Source organism: Larimichthys crocea, chromosome II (assembly GCF_000972845.2).
Source record: "Larimichthys crocea isolate SSNF chromosome II, L_crocea_2.0, whole genome shotgun sequence".
NCBI classification, from domain to species: Eukaryota; Metazoa; Chordata; class Actinopteri; family Sciaenidae; genus Larimichthys; species Larimichthys crocea.
The window spans coordinates 10,661,019-10,675,608 of NC_040012.1; the positions used below are offsets into that span (position 1 = coordinate 10,661,019).

A 14,590-nucleotide genomic window follows, 5' to 3' on the forward strand; every position below is an offset into this window, starting at 1 on the left:
GTCCAAACAATTGACTGATTATCAGCAGATTAATAGATAATGAAATGGATCATTAGTTGCAGTCATATCTTTGGGTACTTACACTACCGGCAACATACAATGCATTATGTAGTTCCCCATCTCCACTAAAACAGACACTGAAAACAGACATTGTTGCACAGACAGGTACTTGAATATAAAATGACAAAGCACCAAAGACATGACACCACACTATACACCAACTGTCTAGGCCTTGTGCCAAGTCAGAGATCTGAGAGGGTATAAGGAGGCGTCAGAGTCTCCCCTACAGTCAGCGTGCGTTGACAGAATGAGAAGGTGACAGCATGATGAATGTCTTGTTATGAGCGGCTGCGTACCGCTGCTGCGTGAGCCCAGCCCAAAGATGTCCAGGTTATGGATGGACTAGTCAATGAGCTAGAACATAAATGGCCTTTGGTCATGATTTCTTGGTGCTATGGAGATGCCTTGTGAGATGTCCCGCTGTCACAGCGCTCGCTGGAAAAGATTCATCACTATACTTGGGTCTCTCTCATCTCCCCCGAGTGGTTTGCTTTACTCTTTTTTCACCTCTGCCTCTCTGATTTGCATAGCTGACCTATCACACGCTGGTGCTGAGTCATTATTAGGTGTTAGCATTTTCAATTACCTCACACCTCCCATCTCTGTCACCCTGTCTCCTCTGCGAGGCAGACGCTGCACAGCAGGAGAAAAGCAACAAAATGTTAATTCTCCTGCTCATAAGAAGCTAACTACATCTCGGGCTCCACTTAAAAAAGAAAACAAACCAGAACGAGCTAATGAACAATCCAGCAGAAGAAGTTAGAAAAACAAACTTCTAATGTCCCATGGTTCATTTAGAACTTTATTTCAGCTATATGGTTGTTTTAAAAGCACTTATTAGCAATACAGACTGAACGGTTTCCATGATACATGTCGTACTGCATGTCAAACATTCATGCCAAAGAAAATACTACGGATACATTTCCAACAGGACAGTTACAGGATTTGAAAATAAAAAGTACAAAATAGGCTTTTTTATAACAACCATAACAAGACAACACTACCATAGAGCGTATTAGTGCTTCTAGCTTAAAGTGTTATCATGAGCAATGAAAAGAATTAAAACTGTACTAAAAAAAAAAAAAAAAAAATGTAGCTTTCAGTCCTAAAAGAAAAGAAAAAACAAAAAAAACTTGTATGCAGTTGCAAATTCCCACATAGCAGAGCAGAGCACAGCAGAGCAAGCTAGCCACCTCCACATGGACAACTGCCTTTTAAAAAGAGAAAAGGCAATTCTGTCTTTAAAAAAAAAATCATTAGCTTTCCTCCCAAATAAAACACTGGTGAAAAGATACTTGACACTTTTGACAACAAAATGTCTTTTTGTTTTTCTCCCCGTTTCACAAATGAACAAGTTAGGCTTACAGAGACCTACTCCAGAGAAAAATGCTTCTACTGATGATGATTGCTAGAAAGCTATCGACAACAAAAAGCAAACAAACGAAAAAAACAAAAAAAACAACAAAAAAAACATCACAAATGTATCTCAACATTAATATCAAAGCAGAACGTTTGAGAGATTTTGAGGCTACATATTAGGAAGGCAGTGATACCTATAAATCCTTTTTTTTGTTTTTTTTTTGGGCAGCAATACAAAATAATTTATTCTACATTTTCATCTTAGTGTTCTAATAGATTGTACTCTCTAACTCAATAAAATGTTGATTTTGAGAAAAAGAAATACACTTAAATAAAAAAAGTAATACAAGATAAAGAGCACCTTATCCCCATACAAGTTATTTAACAAGTTTGATTTTTGGAAGCAAATGGCACAGTCATCATCAATGGTAAATTAGCAATGCTCGTTGAATTGTACATTTTTTATTTATTTTTTGTCAGACAAATACCACCAAGTCTCGACAGTTTAACATCAAGTTGTGACAGGATACTCTTGTTACAGAAATGTTTGCATCGTGTGGGTCTGTGTGTACAAACGGGTACAACGTGGGGCTGTTCACCGGACAGAAGCTGAACGAGTTCGTGTTGAATTCTTGAAAATCCCGACAAGGCGGCTCTGGAATTTACAGGCCAAAAAGGGTGTTGCAACATCTGCCGTCGTTCTCAGTACAGCTTGGTAAACAAAGTACGGGCGTGGCGTGCTACCTGGCAGTTACTACAACTTTATCTGTTTTTTTTTTTTTTTATCTTAAACTGAGGTGGACCTCCAAAGCCAGTGCAAGAAAGAGCTTTTTTTACCCTGACTAAGCATTTTCTAGTGCAAAACTGCCAACATCTGGTCTTCAAATGCAAGGAGAGTCGGCATGCAGCGTGTCACAACAGCCAAACTGAACACAGACATGAAGCTTTAAACACCCACTGAACCTTTAAGAGGCGCAAACAGTTATGTGTCACAAACTTGTCATACTGTCGTGAAAAATGAAGTACTTAAAATCCACATCTGGAGATTCTGTTACCGATACACGTGCATAAAGATTTACAAATACAATAAAACTTGACTGCAGCTGGCACTGACTGCGACAGATGCATGAGAACTTTACATCAAAAAAGGTAACGGGGCCGACCTCTACATCACCATCCTCCTCATCCAGGATGGAATCCAGAAATAGGACTCGCCCGTGAAGTAAATATCCAAGACAATGATCGTAAAGGAGCCGCCATAGACTCAATCAGAGAAAAGATAGAGTACATAGAGTAAAAACAGAGAAAAAGACGCAGAAAGGAGAACGGGAAGGGGATGGTGGGAAAAGAAAGACGGAGAGAAAATGAGGAGGACGCCTGTGATGGGAGCGTCTTTCTGGCAGCGGTTAGGACACACTGATGACAGAACAGCAAAACTGATAAAAGTCAGTTCATTTTTTTTTTCTTCTTCTTCTTGTTTTGTAACAGTAATTCCATCTGAACACAATCAAACCGTTAAGAGAGCATTTGTTGTGTCGAGTAAGACATTTGAGAACGCCCTTGGCTGGCTGACTCGAGTGCTGTGAGGATGGTCGAGCAGCAGCAGCAGCAGCAGCAGCAGCGGCAGCAGCAGCAGCTGGTGTGATTGTGACTTTGCGGGCGTGGTCGGTGTGAGCTTTAAGAGAAGAGAGAGAGAAAGAGAGAGAGGGAGAGAGTCTGCGGGGGGTGCATCTAGTAGAGGAGGATGCGGCGTTCGATGGCCTTGCGGCAGATGGGGCACTCGCTCATTCGGTCCCCACACAGCTGGCAGGTGCCATGGCCGCACATAAAGATCATGTTCTTCAGCCGGTCCAGGCACACCGGACACATGGTCTGCAGACAAGACGGTAGAGAGGCAATCGCGGTTTATGTCAGAGAATCGCTAACCGAGCCGAGCCCTGTACAAAAACTTTACGACACAGAAGTCTGTTTGATCGCACAACATTTTACTGCATTGTTTGTCACATCCCTTTCCATTTTATTCTTCCTCGGAAGGTTCAAGAGCCACACCTGGTTTGTGTCTACGTTAAAAAACACAAGGTGTGTCCATTTTTATAGGACACGTCCTGAATTGCCTTTATTGTAGTCCCGACGATAGTGACTGATTTAATTGTGTGTAGTTTTAGAGCTGAAATAATTTGCTGGATGATCAAAGACATAATTTACTAATGACTTAAGTCATTTATTAGGACAAAATGTTGCAGATTTACTAGTTAAAGCTCCTCAAATGTGAGGACTTGCTATCTTTTATATAATTATCTAATTCATAAAGCTGAATTTATATCAATATTTCAAAAGACATCATTTCTCACTATTTTATCTCCCGTTTTTCTGGACTTAAGAAAAACACACCAATAGATTAAAAAAAATAATTAACAATAAGTTGCAAACCTCATTTTCAATTGAATATCTTAAGATCTCAGTATATGTTTACTGATTTGTATGCTGCAGATTGTTGAACACATCCACGTCTTCACATTGACTGTACCTCAGGTGTGGATAGTTAACTGCAGAAGAAGTTGCCCCTCTCTTCTACAGTTCTGTGTTTGGGTTTACCTGCTCCTTGATGTCCTGGAGCTGTTGCTGTAGCTTCTGTACGTCAGCGTTGACGTTGGTGTTGTCCTTGTCTCTCTGCAAGGCTGGGATGTTTCCGCTGGCTGCTTGGACACAACACAAAGGCACGTTGAGGAACAAAGGGAATTCAGTTACTGGCCTAAAGACTAAACAAATTAAGAGTTTGCACCAGTGGATACATCAAACCTCACCTGCTCATAAAGATAAACTATGTTGCCTATTAAACCGAAATGCAGCCAAACCGACAGCTCCAATGTGGAACAAGCTGGGAGCTGGATTATATTTAAAACATGAGTTTTGGGAAACAAGCATGGCTCACAAACATGTTGCACTCTGAATTTGATTATGTTTGGCAGATCAAACTTGGGCTCTAGCAGTGTTGGCGGTGCACTGACTTTTAAATGACTTGAGTTCAGAAATGCATACTTTGTAATTATCTGAAGTATAAACTGGCACAGGACAGAGCATCATACAGCACTACTGGCATTGTAAGAGCCACAGGATGATGATACCGGTGTGAAACTGCATGAATATATTATTTGAACACTTCTACAAGAATTGGCTGGAGTGAGGCCCTGTTGGGGACTCCGTTCCAGACTGGCAAACATCTGCCACAAATAGTGAGCGCCGGGGTGATTCTTGGCGTGTGCATCACATACATACTGTTAAGGGTGTGTGTGTGTGTGTGTGTCGCTGGAAGAGAAAAGGGGGGGTTTAAAGGGGAAGGGACAGGGGCCAGGGCAGCACTGTGGGGAGCCCTTTAAAAAAAAGGGTCTGATAAGGGAGGGGATCATAGAGGTATACTTACACCAACTTAGTGCCAGATTGTTGGGCTGGAGAAGATCCTGCGATCCCCCTGCCATAGTGTTAGAGCTCCCTGCTGGGAATAACCAGTCACATTGTTATAGCAGGAGCCGTCCTCACCAGCTCAAGAGTTGGCCTGAGGACCGAAACTACTCACTACAGCCTCTGAGGGAGGTCCAGAGAAAGAATTTGAAGAGAAAAGCTAGCAAGTTGGAAACAGTGATCAGGGAAAGAAAGGGAGAGAGTCTCTTCTATGTAGAGTTAAAATGCATAGCGGCAAGTCGTTTTCTTTTTTTTTTTTTGTCTTTTTGCCATCAGCCAATGCTAAAGCATGAGTCTACCACCTGTGCTCACTCTGTTAGAAGTAGATCATGGAAACCATTCAAGCTACAGAGGCGGGGGAGTCAAAATAATCAAAGTGACAGATGAATTTCGTGCACTGAGATTCGCTTTTGTAACAGACATCAACAGTCAGTGTTACTGGGATGAAGGGAGAGGAGGAGATAAACAATCAATGCTGCCCCTTGCATGAGTGTTTGTGTGTCTGGGTCTGCATCCACTTTTTTTTTTGGTCTGGTAACCACTGCAGGTACGATTTTTGCATGCCAACAAGCCGACACGTGGAGAAATGTTAATTAACACGGGTAAACATGATGTTAGTGAACTTACAACAGTTTCCCTTTTAACTCGAAACAAAATGTGGAAAACAGCGATAGGAATAACCACGAGTGAGATACACCAGTCAAAGAAGCATGTGGGCAATAAAACACTGTGTTCGACTTGAAGACAGGAAGATGGATTGCGTATGCGACCAAATTACAAAACATGCTTGTTAGGGCACTTCATCAAAAAATATTTTAACATTCCAAAACTGCTCTGTGTCCTCATTTAAGGGAGCTATTATAATTCAGCCCTTCACATTCATGTGGGTATTAATATGCATATACTATTATGACTACAGGATGTTTAGCATATGCTTACAAATAAGTCGAGCCACTTTATGCGAATGTGATTAGTCAACTTTTTAGAGGCCACAGACACATGAATAATCAGTTTGCCTGTATAGTCTGACGTTATTGTATTATTTAGCGTGGCTCAGCGTAACTCAATCCAGAAATGGCTTCTGAGATCCCACTTTTAAAAAAAGGTTATGATTTGGAACATAAAATCCACTCTCTATGTGGCCGAGCATTTACGAAGCCACTGTCCATTTCAGCCGATATCTAAATAGAAGTGGGTACAAAATGACATGATCAAAATGAATGCAACAGTTAAAAAAAACATGCCAAATCTAAGTGGTGGAGTTTGGAAAGTAAGATTCAAACATCAGACTTAATTTCTAATATGTCTAACAGGATGAAAAAAACAACAACAACAAAAAAAAAACACAATATATACATTAGTGATGCAAACACAAAAGAATAAAAATGCATAAGCAAGGCAGCAACAAAGCAAAAGACAGAAAGAGCTAAAGCAGGTATATTTTAAAAAACAAGTGGGAACTAAAAGAGAAGAAAGAAGGAGAAATAAAAAGGGAATTAAAAGGGAATGTGTGGAAGATTCACTCACTAAGGTCATCATCATCATCATCATCATCATCATCATCATCAGCGGCATCATCCTCCATACCTTTCCCTCCACAGCAAAGTACAAAGGGAGTGCGGCGTTCCACCACAGCCCGGCACTGTACGCACTTCTTCATGAGGCTGGCACAGTCTGGCGACAACAGAACACATGTTGGTCAGACATGGATGCAGAGTTGATTTTTATAAACATATATAGATATTTTTTTGAAATTCACTAAATTTGAGCAGCACGTGCAAATAATAAAAAAACTGTAACTCACTCTCACAAGCGCACATGTGACCACAGGGCTGGAACAACACGGCTGCCTTTTTGTCAGAGCAGACCACACACTCCTCAATCTGTGGAGAAATTAAACAACAAAAGGGGGAATAAAAGTATCAATCCGCTCTTCTCAGCGTGTCTGTTTCCAGGTGGGAAAGATAATAGTAGCGCTTCTGATACCTTGGTTCTTGACTGGACCTGATCCTTGCAGATGAGACACTTCTTCACACGAGGTGAGCACAGGGAGCAGGTGGCGATGTGTCCACAGGGCCCGAACAGAGTGTCTCTCTTCATGTCTGAACACACCATACACTCCTCCAGTGACTCGATGTTGCTGTTCAGAGAAGGACTGCGGGTGCCCACCTGGCCACTGGAACATGAAGAATAAAAAAAACCACGGTGTGTGAGAGAGCGGAAGAGATTACGAGCAAGAGAGGCTGACAGAGAACAAAGAAAATAGGGAGAGACACGGCGAGAGACAGAAGGAGGAAAAGGAAAGAAAAAGGAAACGTGGTTCCCGACATGAAACATTTTTAGCAAAGACAGGAAATCATTGATTTTTTCCTGAGATGGTGCTTTCTTCCTTTTTCTTTCAGGTGTTGTTACAGTCACTGAGGCAGAATGAATACACATAAAAGCACCAAACACAATCCTCTAAGTTCATCCTATTTGTCCCTGTGTGCAACAAGGATTTTCTGCCTGTTTAACCCTCGTTTCTCACTTGAAAAAAAAAAAAAAACATTTCTCTGATGTCTTTAGTGGACAAAAAAACACTGAAATAAAATATATTTTTTATTAACATTATTCTCCATTTTCATGAGGTGAAACTCTGCCGCTGCTTGCGAATGCTCTATAAATGAAATCCAGCTGCTTTGTGTCACGTTTGGGTGGGAATCACACTTTCATCCTGATGCAGAGAAAATTAATATAACAGCTAAATTATGGAGATTTGGAGACAATTTCCAGCCTGGTTGTTGTATAGGCCTGTATCCAAATGGACCTGCACGACGACCAGATACTCTGTGGCCAATGCTGGAATATGCTGCTGCATTAATGACTCCACAGCAGTCTGCTGTAGCAGGGCTGGCTGCAGAGGGGGGTAGGATGAGGTAGTGCCTCAACCTGACACAGCAACCGCAAGCAGCACTACTGGTGCTGTCACACAGCCACTCGGAGAGATAATGCAGATGCAGATCAGGTAGAGGTGACAGAAGAGAACGCCTTAAAAGAAAGACTATGGAGACGGCGAAAGCAGAGCAGTCAACTCTTACAATAATGGTGGGGAACCAGGGAGAAGTGAAACCTTGGACACTAAGGAGAGCTGACTGAAATGGCAGACAACACTCAAACACTGCGAATGAAAGCAATATCGTCTTACCAATGGCTTCGCATCAGATCTAATACTTATAAAGAACACTTGGGTAAGGCAACCTCATGACAACGAATGGTTCAATATTAGACAAAATGACTTGAATTTGGCTAGGAGAAGGTTGGTTGGCAATCACTACTTGTGCAAACTCTGCCAAATAGACTTTATTCTACAGTAGCAACTGTACAAGATACAGATTAGCAGGAAAAAAATCTGAGTTACAACTGCAGCATTAGAGAAAAATGCTGGGAAAGAATCCAGCTGTCCTCTGACTGGCTGAGATTTCAGCAGAGACACACAGACAGGTGGGGTTAAAGACATTTCAGACGTCAGTTAAGTACTACTTGGCTATAGAAATGTGAAAAGCAGACAAATGAAATCAAATATTTAGGTCTGCCTTATGTTTTGATATAATCAGATGTAGCCTGAATGAGGCTTTTTAAAAAGGACAGCTTGCTGTCCCCTTGGACAGTCCAGGCATTATGTTACAATCAGTTTGTCCAAAGCGACTTACGACAAAAGAGTACACTCGCTGTTTCGCCATGTTTCCAGTCCTGAGGCAAAGCTAAGCCATCTGTCTCCAGCTTCATATTTAACGGACAGACATGAGAGTGGTATTGATCTTTCCATCTAACTCTTGGCAAGAAAGCCAATAGGTGTATTTCCCCAAAATGTCAAACTATTACTTTACGGGATGTTTACCTGCTCTTCTCTTTGTGGCATTTGGCCAGAGCCTTGCAGAGGCTGGGGTCGGGACACAGGTCCAGTGGGGACTGGCCCTTCTTGTTACGAATGGTCAAGTCCGCTCCGTTAGCTGCCAGGAAGCAGGCAATGGATGCTGCACTCTTCTTTTCTGCCCCCTGGGTACCCAAGCCCATGATTAACTGCAGACAGACACAGACAACACAAAAAAAACAGAGAAGAAGAAGAATCAGAGGCACATCAGGCTTTTTGACTTTTGACACAAGAGACTGCATGCAGTGTGAACACTCCACTTGTCTCCTTACACCTTACACACTGGCACACAAACCATTATTGTACAGAGTAAAGAGTAAGAAGAGTAAGTAGTCGTGATTTTAATATTATTCAGATGGCTTCGGAGTTAAATTCAGATGAACCATGTCAAAGTACTATCAGATCGTCACTAATTAGCCAATCAAAGACATGCCTAAAGATGGCTGTCAGGCAGTGTAACCCCGACACCCCCACCAAAAATCCCATTAACTGTCCTGTCTCTCTCTCTCCGTCCTCCAGCTCATCACCTCACAGAGTCTACCCCAACTCAAAGCCGCTCACTCTCTCTCTCTCTCTCTCGCTCTCTAGCAATTTGGGCTTTCCATGTCTGATTGTCTTCAACCAGTAGCTTTTACATCTCTGCTGATGGACCCATCGGGCCGGCTAATTCAATTCTCATCTTGAAGAGGGGGGGAAGAGCTATGGGAAAGTGACCCAACTGCACATATCTCAATTAGGCCGGCTGTCTGTCTGTTCCGCTCCTCTGCTGGGGAACCAGGAAAGGGGAGCATGGGGGATAGAAGAGAGGAGGCGGGGGAGAGAAGGAGGAGGAGAGAACGAAGTGGGAGGGAGACCGAAGGTGACAGTTAAGGTAAGTCTAGGCCTTGTAGCCTTAAACTCGTCCCCTGTAGGGATTAGTGATGTGGTGTTAACATAAAGGGGGTTCAGCTCTGACATGCCCCTGTTGGCCTCTACAGAGGGACAAGCTCATTCAAGCTGGCCGAGAGGCGGCAGCGAGTTGGATGACTGCTCCGTGCTAATGTCAGGCTGCTGTCTGAGTGATGGGCCGGTTGCAGACTGGGCTGTCCAGAGATGTAGCTTCCTGTCTAAAAGTGATCTGTAATCATTTTTCACACATCGGGTAAGTGCTTCACATACTGATCCTCACGCAGGTGTGTATATCGGCCCTGCTGCCAAGACAACCCCAAATACAATCACCCAAAATCATAAACGGTAAATGCCAGGAAATGATTAGACTCTCTATTCACTGGTGGTGTAAGCATTCAGTTCTTGACAGAACAAATATATACAGCATATTTCTGAAGGTGACTGCACACTCGACGCAATGCTTTCTAAAACTATTTTTCAGCGAGTGTGGTTTCTGTATTCTCTCCGTGTCTATAAAAAGGTTTTTAATAACTCTTTCCACAGCTCGTATGATTTACAGCTGAATTTAGACATATACTGCGTGACTAATTGTATCAGTCAAATCAATTCAGTTACCCAGATTTGCTGAATGGTCAGAACAGATCTGACACAGGTACGTTTGATATGAAAAAATAAGCACGTTTCCTTAATTACATGGTTACTACAGAGTAATTACAGGACGACTAGAATCACAATGGCTATTGCTAATGGCTTCCTCTCAACCATTAACACTGCTCTTCAATTTCAGACGTAACTAAATCTCTCATGTCAATGCTGCGGCAAGTTTCAAAAGGGTGCATTATTCTCCGTCACGAATATGTCTGCATGTGCGTCAGCCGTGCAATACACTGGTGACTCCCCCGGTTTACACAAACTCAAGACTCAAGAGTCCCTCAGTAGGAAAAAGTAGACTGATACGGATGAAATGAGTTTTTAAAACTTAAACAAAACTAAACGGAGCATTTTAAAAAAAGTTACAGTCGAGCAATGGCAAGCAGTCTTGCTGCATTACTAATTTCTACAATTTTTGCACCATTCCATTGAACGACAAGCTCTTCTCTTTTAGAAAACTCCCTTTCTGTCAATATACCTTGGAAGCTGTGCATCTTTTGGATGCCTGAGGGTGTCTAGTTTGTGGTTGTACAGTTTCACAAGGTTGTGATTATCCTTTGAAAGTGGCCATGCCAGTTTTTCCATTGCTAAAACTCAGCCTAACTTTGCAGTGGTATTTTGTCCTCTTCCTGACAAGCTAGCATGACTAATGCCTTAGGTCTTCTGGTTTTTTATACCAGTGTCATATGAAGCCCGTTATGGCAGTAGTAAGACAGTAATGTCAGTTGTAGACGTCAGCATCCGTGCGGAGTTGAAGAGGTTAATGCTGTAACGCCTTATACCTTAAGGAACCTTGACCCCGGTAAATTACAGTAATCTAAGAGGAACAGGGAGGTTAATAATAGATGTGTATGTACTGTATTCTTGGAGGGTTCCCAGGGCTCCACTTTGCTGACGTCCTGCATATCTTGGAGTTGTCGCAATTGGGACAGCGTGTGGTGACGCAGTGCCTCGTGAAGCGGCGTATCCCCGTCTTTGTCCTGCACATCGAGCTTGGCCTCCGCCCGGACGAGCAGCTGTTCGGAAAAACACATAAATAAACAGTCACCCAAACAGGCAGAAACAACTACCATAAAACAACTTTAATTTTATGCTACAGTGCAAATGCCACGGTGCTGATTTATAAAGGCTGCAGCTAACAATGAACTGCCTCAGTGCTGTATTCCCCAATTATGAAGTGCATTTTTTCTCAAGTCCACAAGATGGCAACGTGGCAATCTCGATCCAACGCTATGCCAAAAGACTCACACTGCCTCAGAGAGCATTTTCTCTACACAGCATCAATCTGAAGCAGGACCTCATTCAACTACAGGACATCTACTAGTGGAAATTAAATGTGGGGCCTGCACTGATGTCGTTCTACTCCCACTGATGTTGTTCTACTCCCTTTATAACTCGAGGAGTCAGATTGTGGTGAAGTGAGGGAGAAAAAGGAGGAGAGGAAAAAAAAAAGGAGTATTAAAAAGAGAAGGGGCCCACTCACCCGGACTATCTGGGTGTGTTGACGCTCCACTGCCAGATGTAATGCCGTCTGCTGGTTGACGTTCTGGATGTCTAAGCTGGCATTGCCCTTTGAGGCGGAAACAGGAGAGGAGCAAACACATACAATAAACATATGGGCATTTGTGCATACATTAACAACCAACCATAATGAGTCACACATGCATACAGTGTGTGTGTAGATATGACAGACAAGTGATAAATGTTAAAAAAGTGAAATAATTGTTCAGCACATGAAAGATTGTAACAACCATTCTGGCTTTATGTGCCATGACTGAACCTTCCTTCCTTTTTTCAACCCTGCCGACCAACAAAGTATCACCTAGGGGGCTGGAAAAAAAAAAAAACGTATCCTACAATAACGCTGCATGTGATTGTCATTTCCAATTGCGAACACCTCAGCTGAGAAGATGTGGAGGGAAGATAAGCATTGTGATCAGGCAGTGTGTGAAATCCCCAAGTAATAAGACTGACTGGCTGGCTGGCTGGCTGGCAGGGAATCTGCAGTGCACCTTGTAGTGTGGTGCAATTTCTGAATAGAAAGCTGAGCCATCACTGCGAAACCAGCCCATTGCAGGGACTTGGGAAAAAAGGCCGTCCCTGCTGAAAGGTAGCTTGCACAGCGAGCGTTCATGCGTTGGAATGTTGCAGCAACATTGCTGCCTTGCACCATATCCTAATTAACCCAGTTCCCACTTGGTCAGGTGACTTTTTTTGTTGTAAACTCTTGAATGTTTTAGGCTTTAGGGAGTTAAACCTGCAGTCTCAGAAGGGAAAAGAGCGTGAAGCTATGATTGCAAGAGGAGGAGGATATGAGGGCCCAACAGCACTAAAGAATACCCCCGGAGGCCCCGTGAACCGTATGGATTCAATAAAAAAAATGGCAGTTATAGCGGCTTCAAGTGGTCTACAGCTTGCTGGCTGCAGGGAGTGCAGTGGAAGCTGCTCTTAATGGTCTGTAGTTAGGGAAAGCCAGGAGTGCAGGCTGAGCTGATGCAGTAATGCTTTGGGCTGCTTTGGGTCCCTTACAGAGTATGAATAACTGCATTTGTTGTCAGTTCAAGTGATTAAACATGCAATAAAATGATATATTTATACGTGTGTGAGTGCGGGTGTGTTGTTACCTGATGCACCAGCAGCTCAGCCACCTCCACATGGTTGTTGAGGGCGGCCAGGTGCAACGCAGTGTAACCGTCGTCCTTTTTCTCGTCTACGATCCAAGGCCTCGGGAGTTTGGATAGCAACACACGCATGGCACTGCACAGAGAGGAGACAGGGAGAGAGGGAGAGAAAGAGGGGAGGGGGGGAGTGAGTGTTTGAATAGGCTGAGCTGGGAAGCATGACAGAAAAGCCCAAGAAGGTACAGACAGTAGAGTCAATTTGATAGTTTGTGATATAAACTGTCAAAATTAATCAATCTGTGACTGAATGTCTCATGCACTGTATGATAGCTTATGGCCAGACACAAGCTGTTGTAAGCAAACACATCACACTGCCTGTACTGCTGATACACAGCAAATTCCAATACACTTCTTCTTTTTTTTTTTTTTTTTTTTTACAGCAGAGCATATCCCATTTTCACACATGGGGACAAGAATACTAAATCAACTTAGGGAGGAGTTCCAAAGCAGAGTGTTATTTACATCAAGCTTTAAGCGGTACAAGTGCTGTGTGTTATTTTAGAGTACCCGTCCCCCTACCATCTCCTCTGTTAAAAAGGGAAGCCACTTCTCCCTTGATGATGCGCAAAAGTGCCTATCATTGGGAGGCAAAATGGTAATTACACAAGATTTAGCTGCATTCACTCAGGTCTCCTCCTGGGGAAGAAACAGACAGGGAGGGAAGAGGGTGAAAAAAAAAATCCATTGTTTAAACAGTGCTGTTTAACAGAGGTGGCTTGGTGTGGTGAAAAGAGCCAGTCAGTTCTGTGCCACTGAAGGTCATTTAGAGGATGTGTGCCACAGAGAGACGTAGCTGCAAAGGCGTCTGTGCGAGGAAGGCTGCGAAGGAGTCACAGTGTCACAGTGGGGATAAAGAGGGAGGCCGACTAACTCCCTACAGCGTCATTGAAGAAATAAAAGTAGTCTCACACAGGAGCCTCACGCATTTATCTTCCTTATTAAATTAAAAGATCACAAACACGAAAAGACAGCAGGACAGAAGAAAGCTCCATAAAGGGCAAATATGACTTAAGCTGTAATTCAATATAAATAGATAAGTGTTGAAACTCTTCTTCCAACTTAACTAGGTTTTTTTTTAAATATATATATAGCATGACAGCTTTAGTTTAGCATTTGAACTCCTTCATTATATCTTTGCCTGCTACCTCTCTTCCCACTCTTCTTGCTTTAGCCCCTGGGCACACATCCAGGCATACGGCACATGACAACAGTGAAATTAGACTCATCACTAATTTAATGTATGACCGGTGCATGAGGAACAAAGGGCTGCAAACACAACTTTTCAATTTGTGCAAATAATATGGACTTAAAAGCCATATCCCCGAACGTTTCTTCTGTCTCGTCTGTAGTTCAGTACACAATGTACCGTCAATAAGCTTTAAAGCAGCAAACGCTGGAGGGAACACTTTTGACCTTGATTAACCCTGAATAATCATGCAGGGCATATCTTTGAACTGCGACAAAAGGAGGCAGCTGATTTTACTCTGACTTTGATATGGTTGAACAGCCCCCGTGCGAGCACTGGAGTGTTTATAGTAAGGTAAATAGGGTCTAAAGCAGCGCAGGGAGGAAATGGGCTCCA

General features: G+C 42.8%; 1 protein-coding gene across 5 annotated transcripts in view; it reads right to left on the reverse strand.

The window, feature by feature from the left end:
• Positions 1-841: 841 nt before the first annotated feature.
• Positions 842-14,590, reverse strand: part of mib1 (MIB E3 ubiquitin protein ligase 1) — a 53,020-nt gene continuing 39,271 nt past the window's right edge. The window contains exons 13-22 of one of the 5 annotated variants that reach the window (XM_027288425.1): positions 12,952-13,084; positions 11,811-11,897; positions 11,185-11,343; positions 8,756-8,937; positions 6,865-7,054; positions 6,683-6,761; positions 6,466-6,552; positions 4,841-4,909; positions 4,015-4,115; positions 842-3,291 (exon numbers count right to left, since the gene is read on the reverse strand). In XM_027288425.1, coding sequence (XP_027144226.1) covers positions 3,151-3,291; positions 4,015-4,115; positions 4,841-4,909; positions 6,466-6,552; positions 6,683-6,761; positions 6,865-7,054; positions 8,756-8,937; positions 11,185-11,343; positions 11,811-11,897; positions 12,952-13,084 — 1,228 coding nt within the window. In that variant the 3' untranslated portion in view covers positions 842-3,150. Of the gene's footprint in view, positions 3,292-4,014; positions 4,116-4,840; positions 4,913-6,405; positions 6,553-6,682; positions 6,762-6,864; positions 7,055-8,755; positions 8,938-11,184; positions 11,344-11,810; positions 11,898-12,951; positions 13,085-14,590 lie in introns of all 5 variants that reach the window. The other 4 variants (XM_027288423.1, XM_027288421.1, XM_027288420.1 and 1 more) reach the window with 4 other exon arrangements.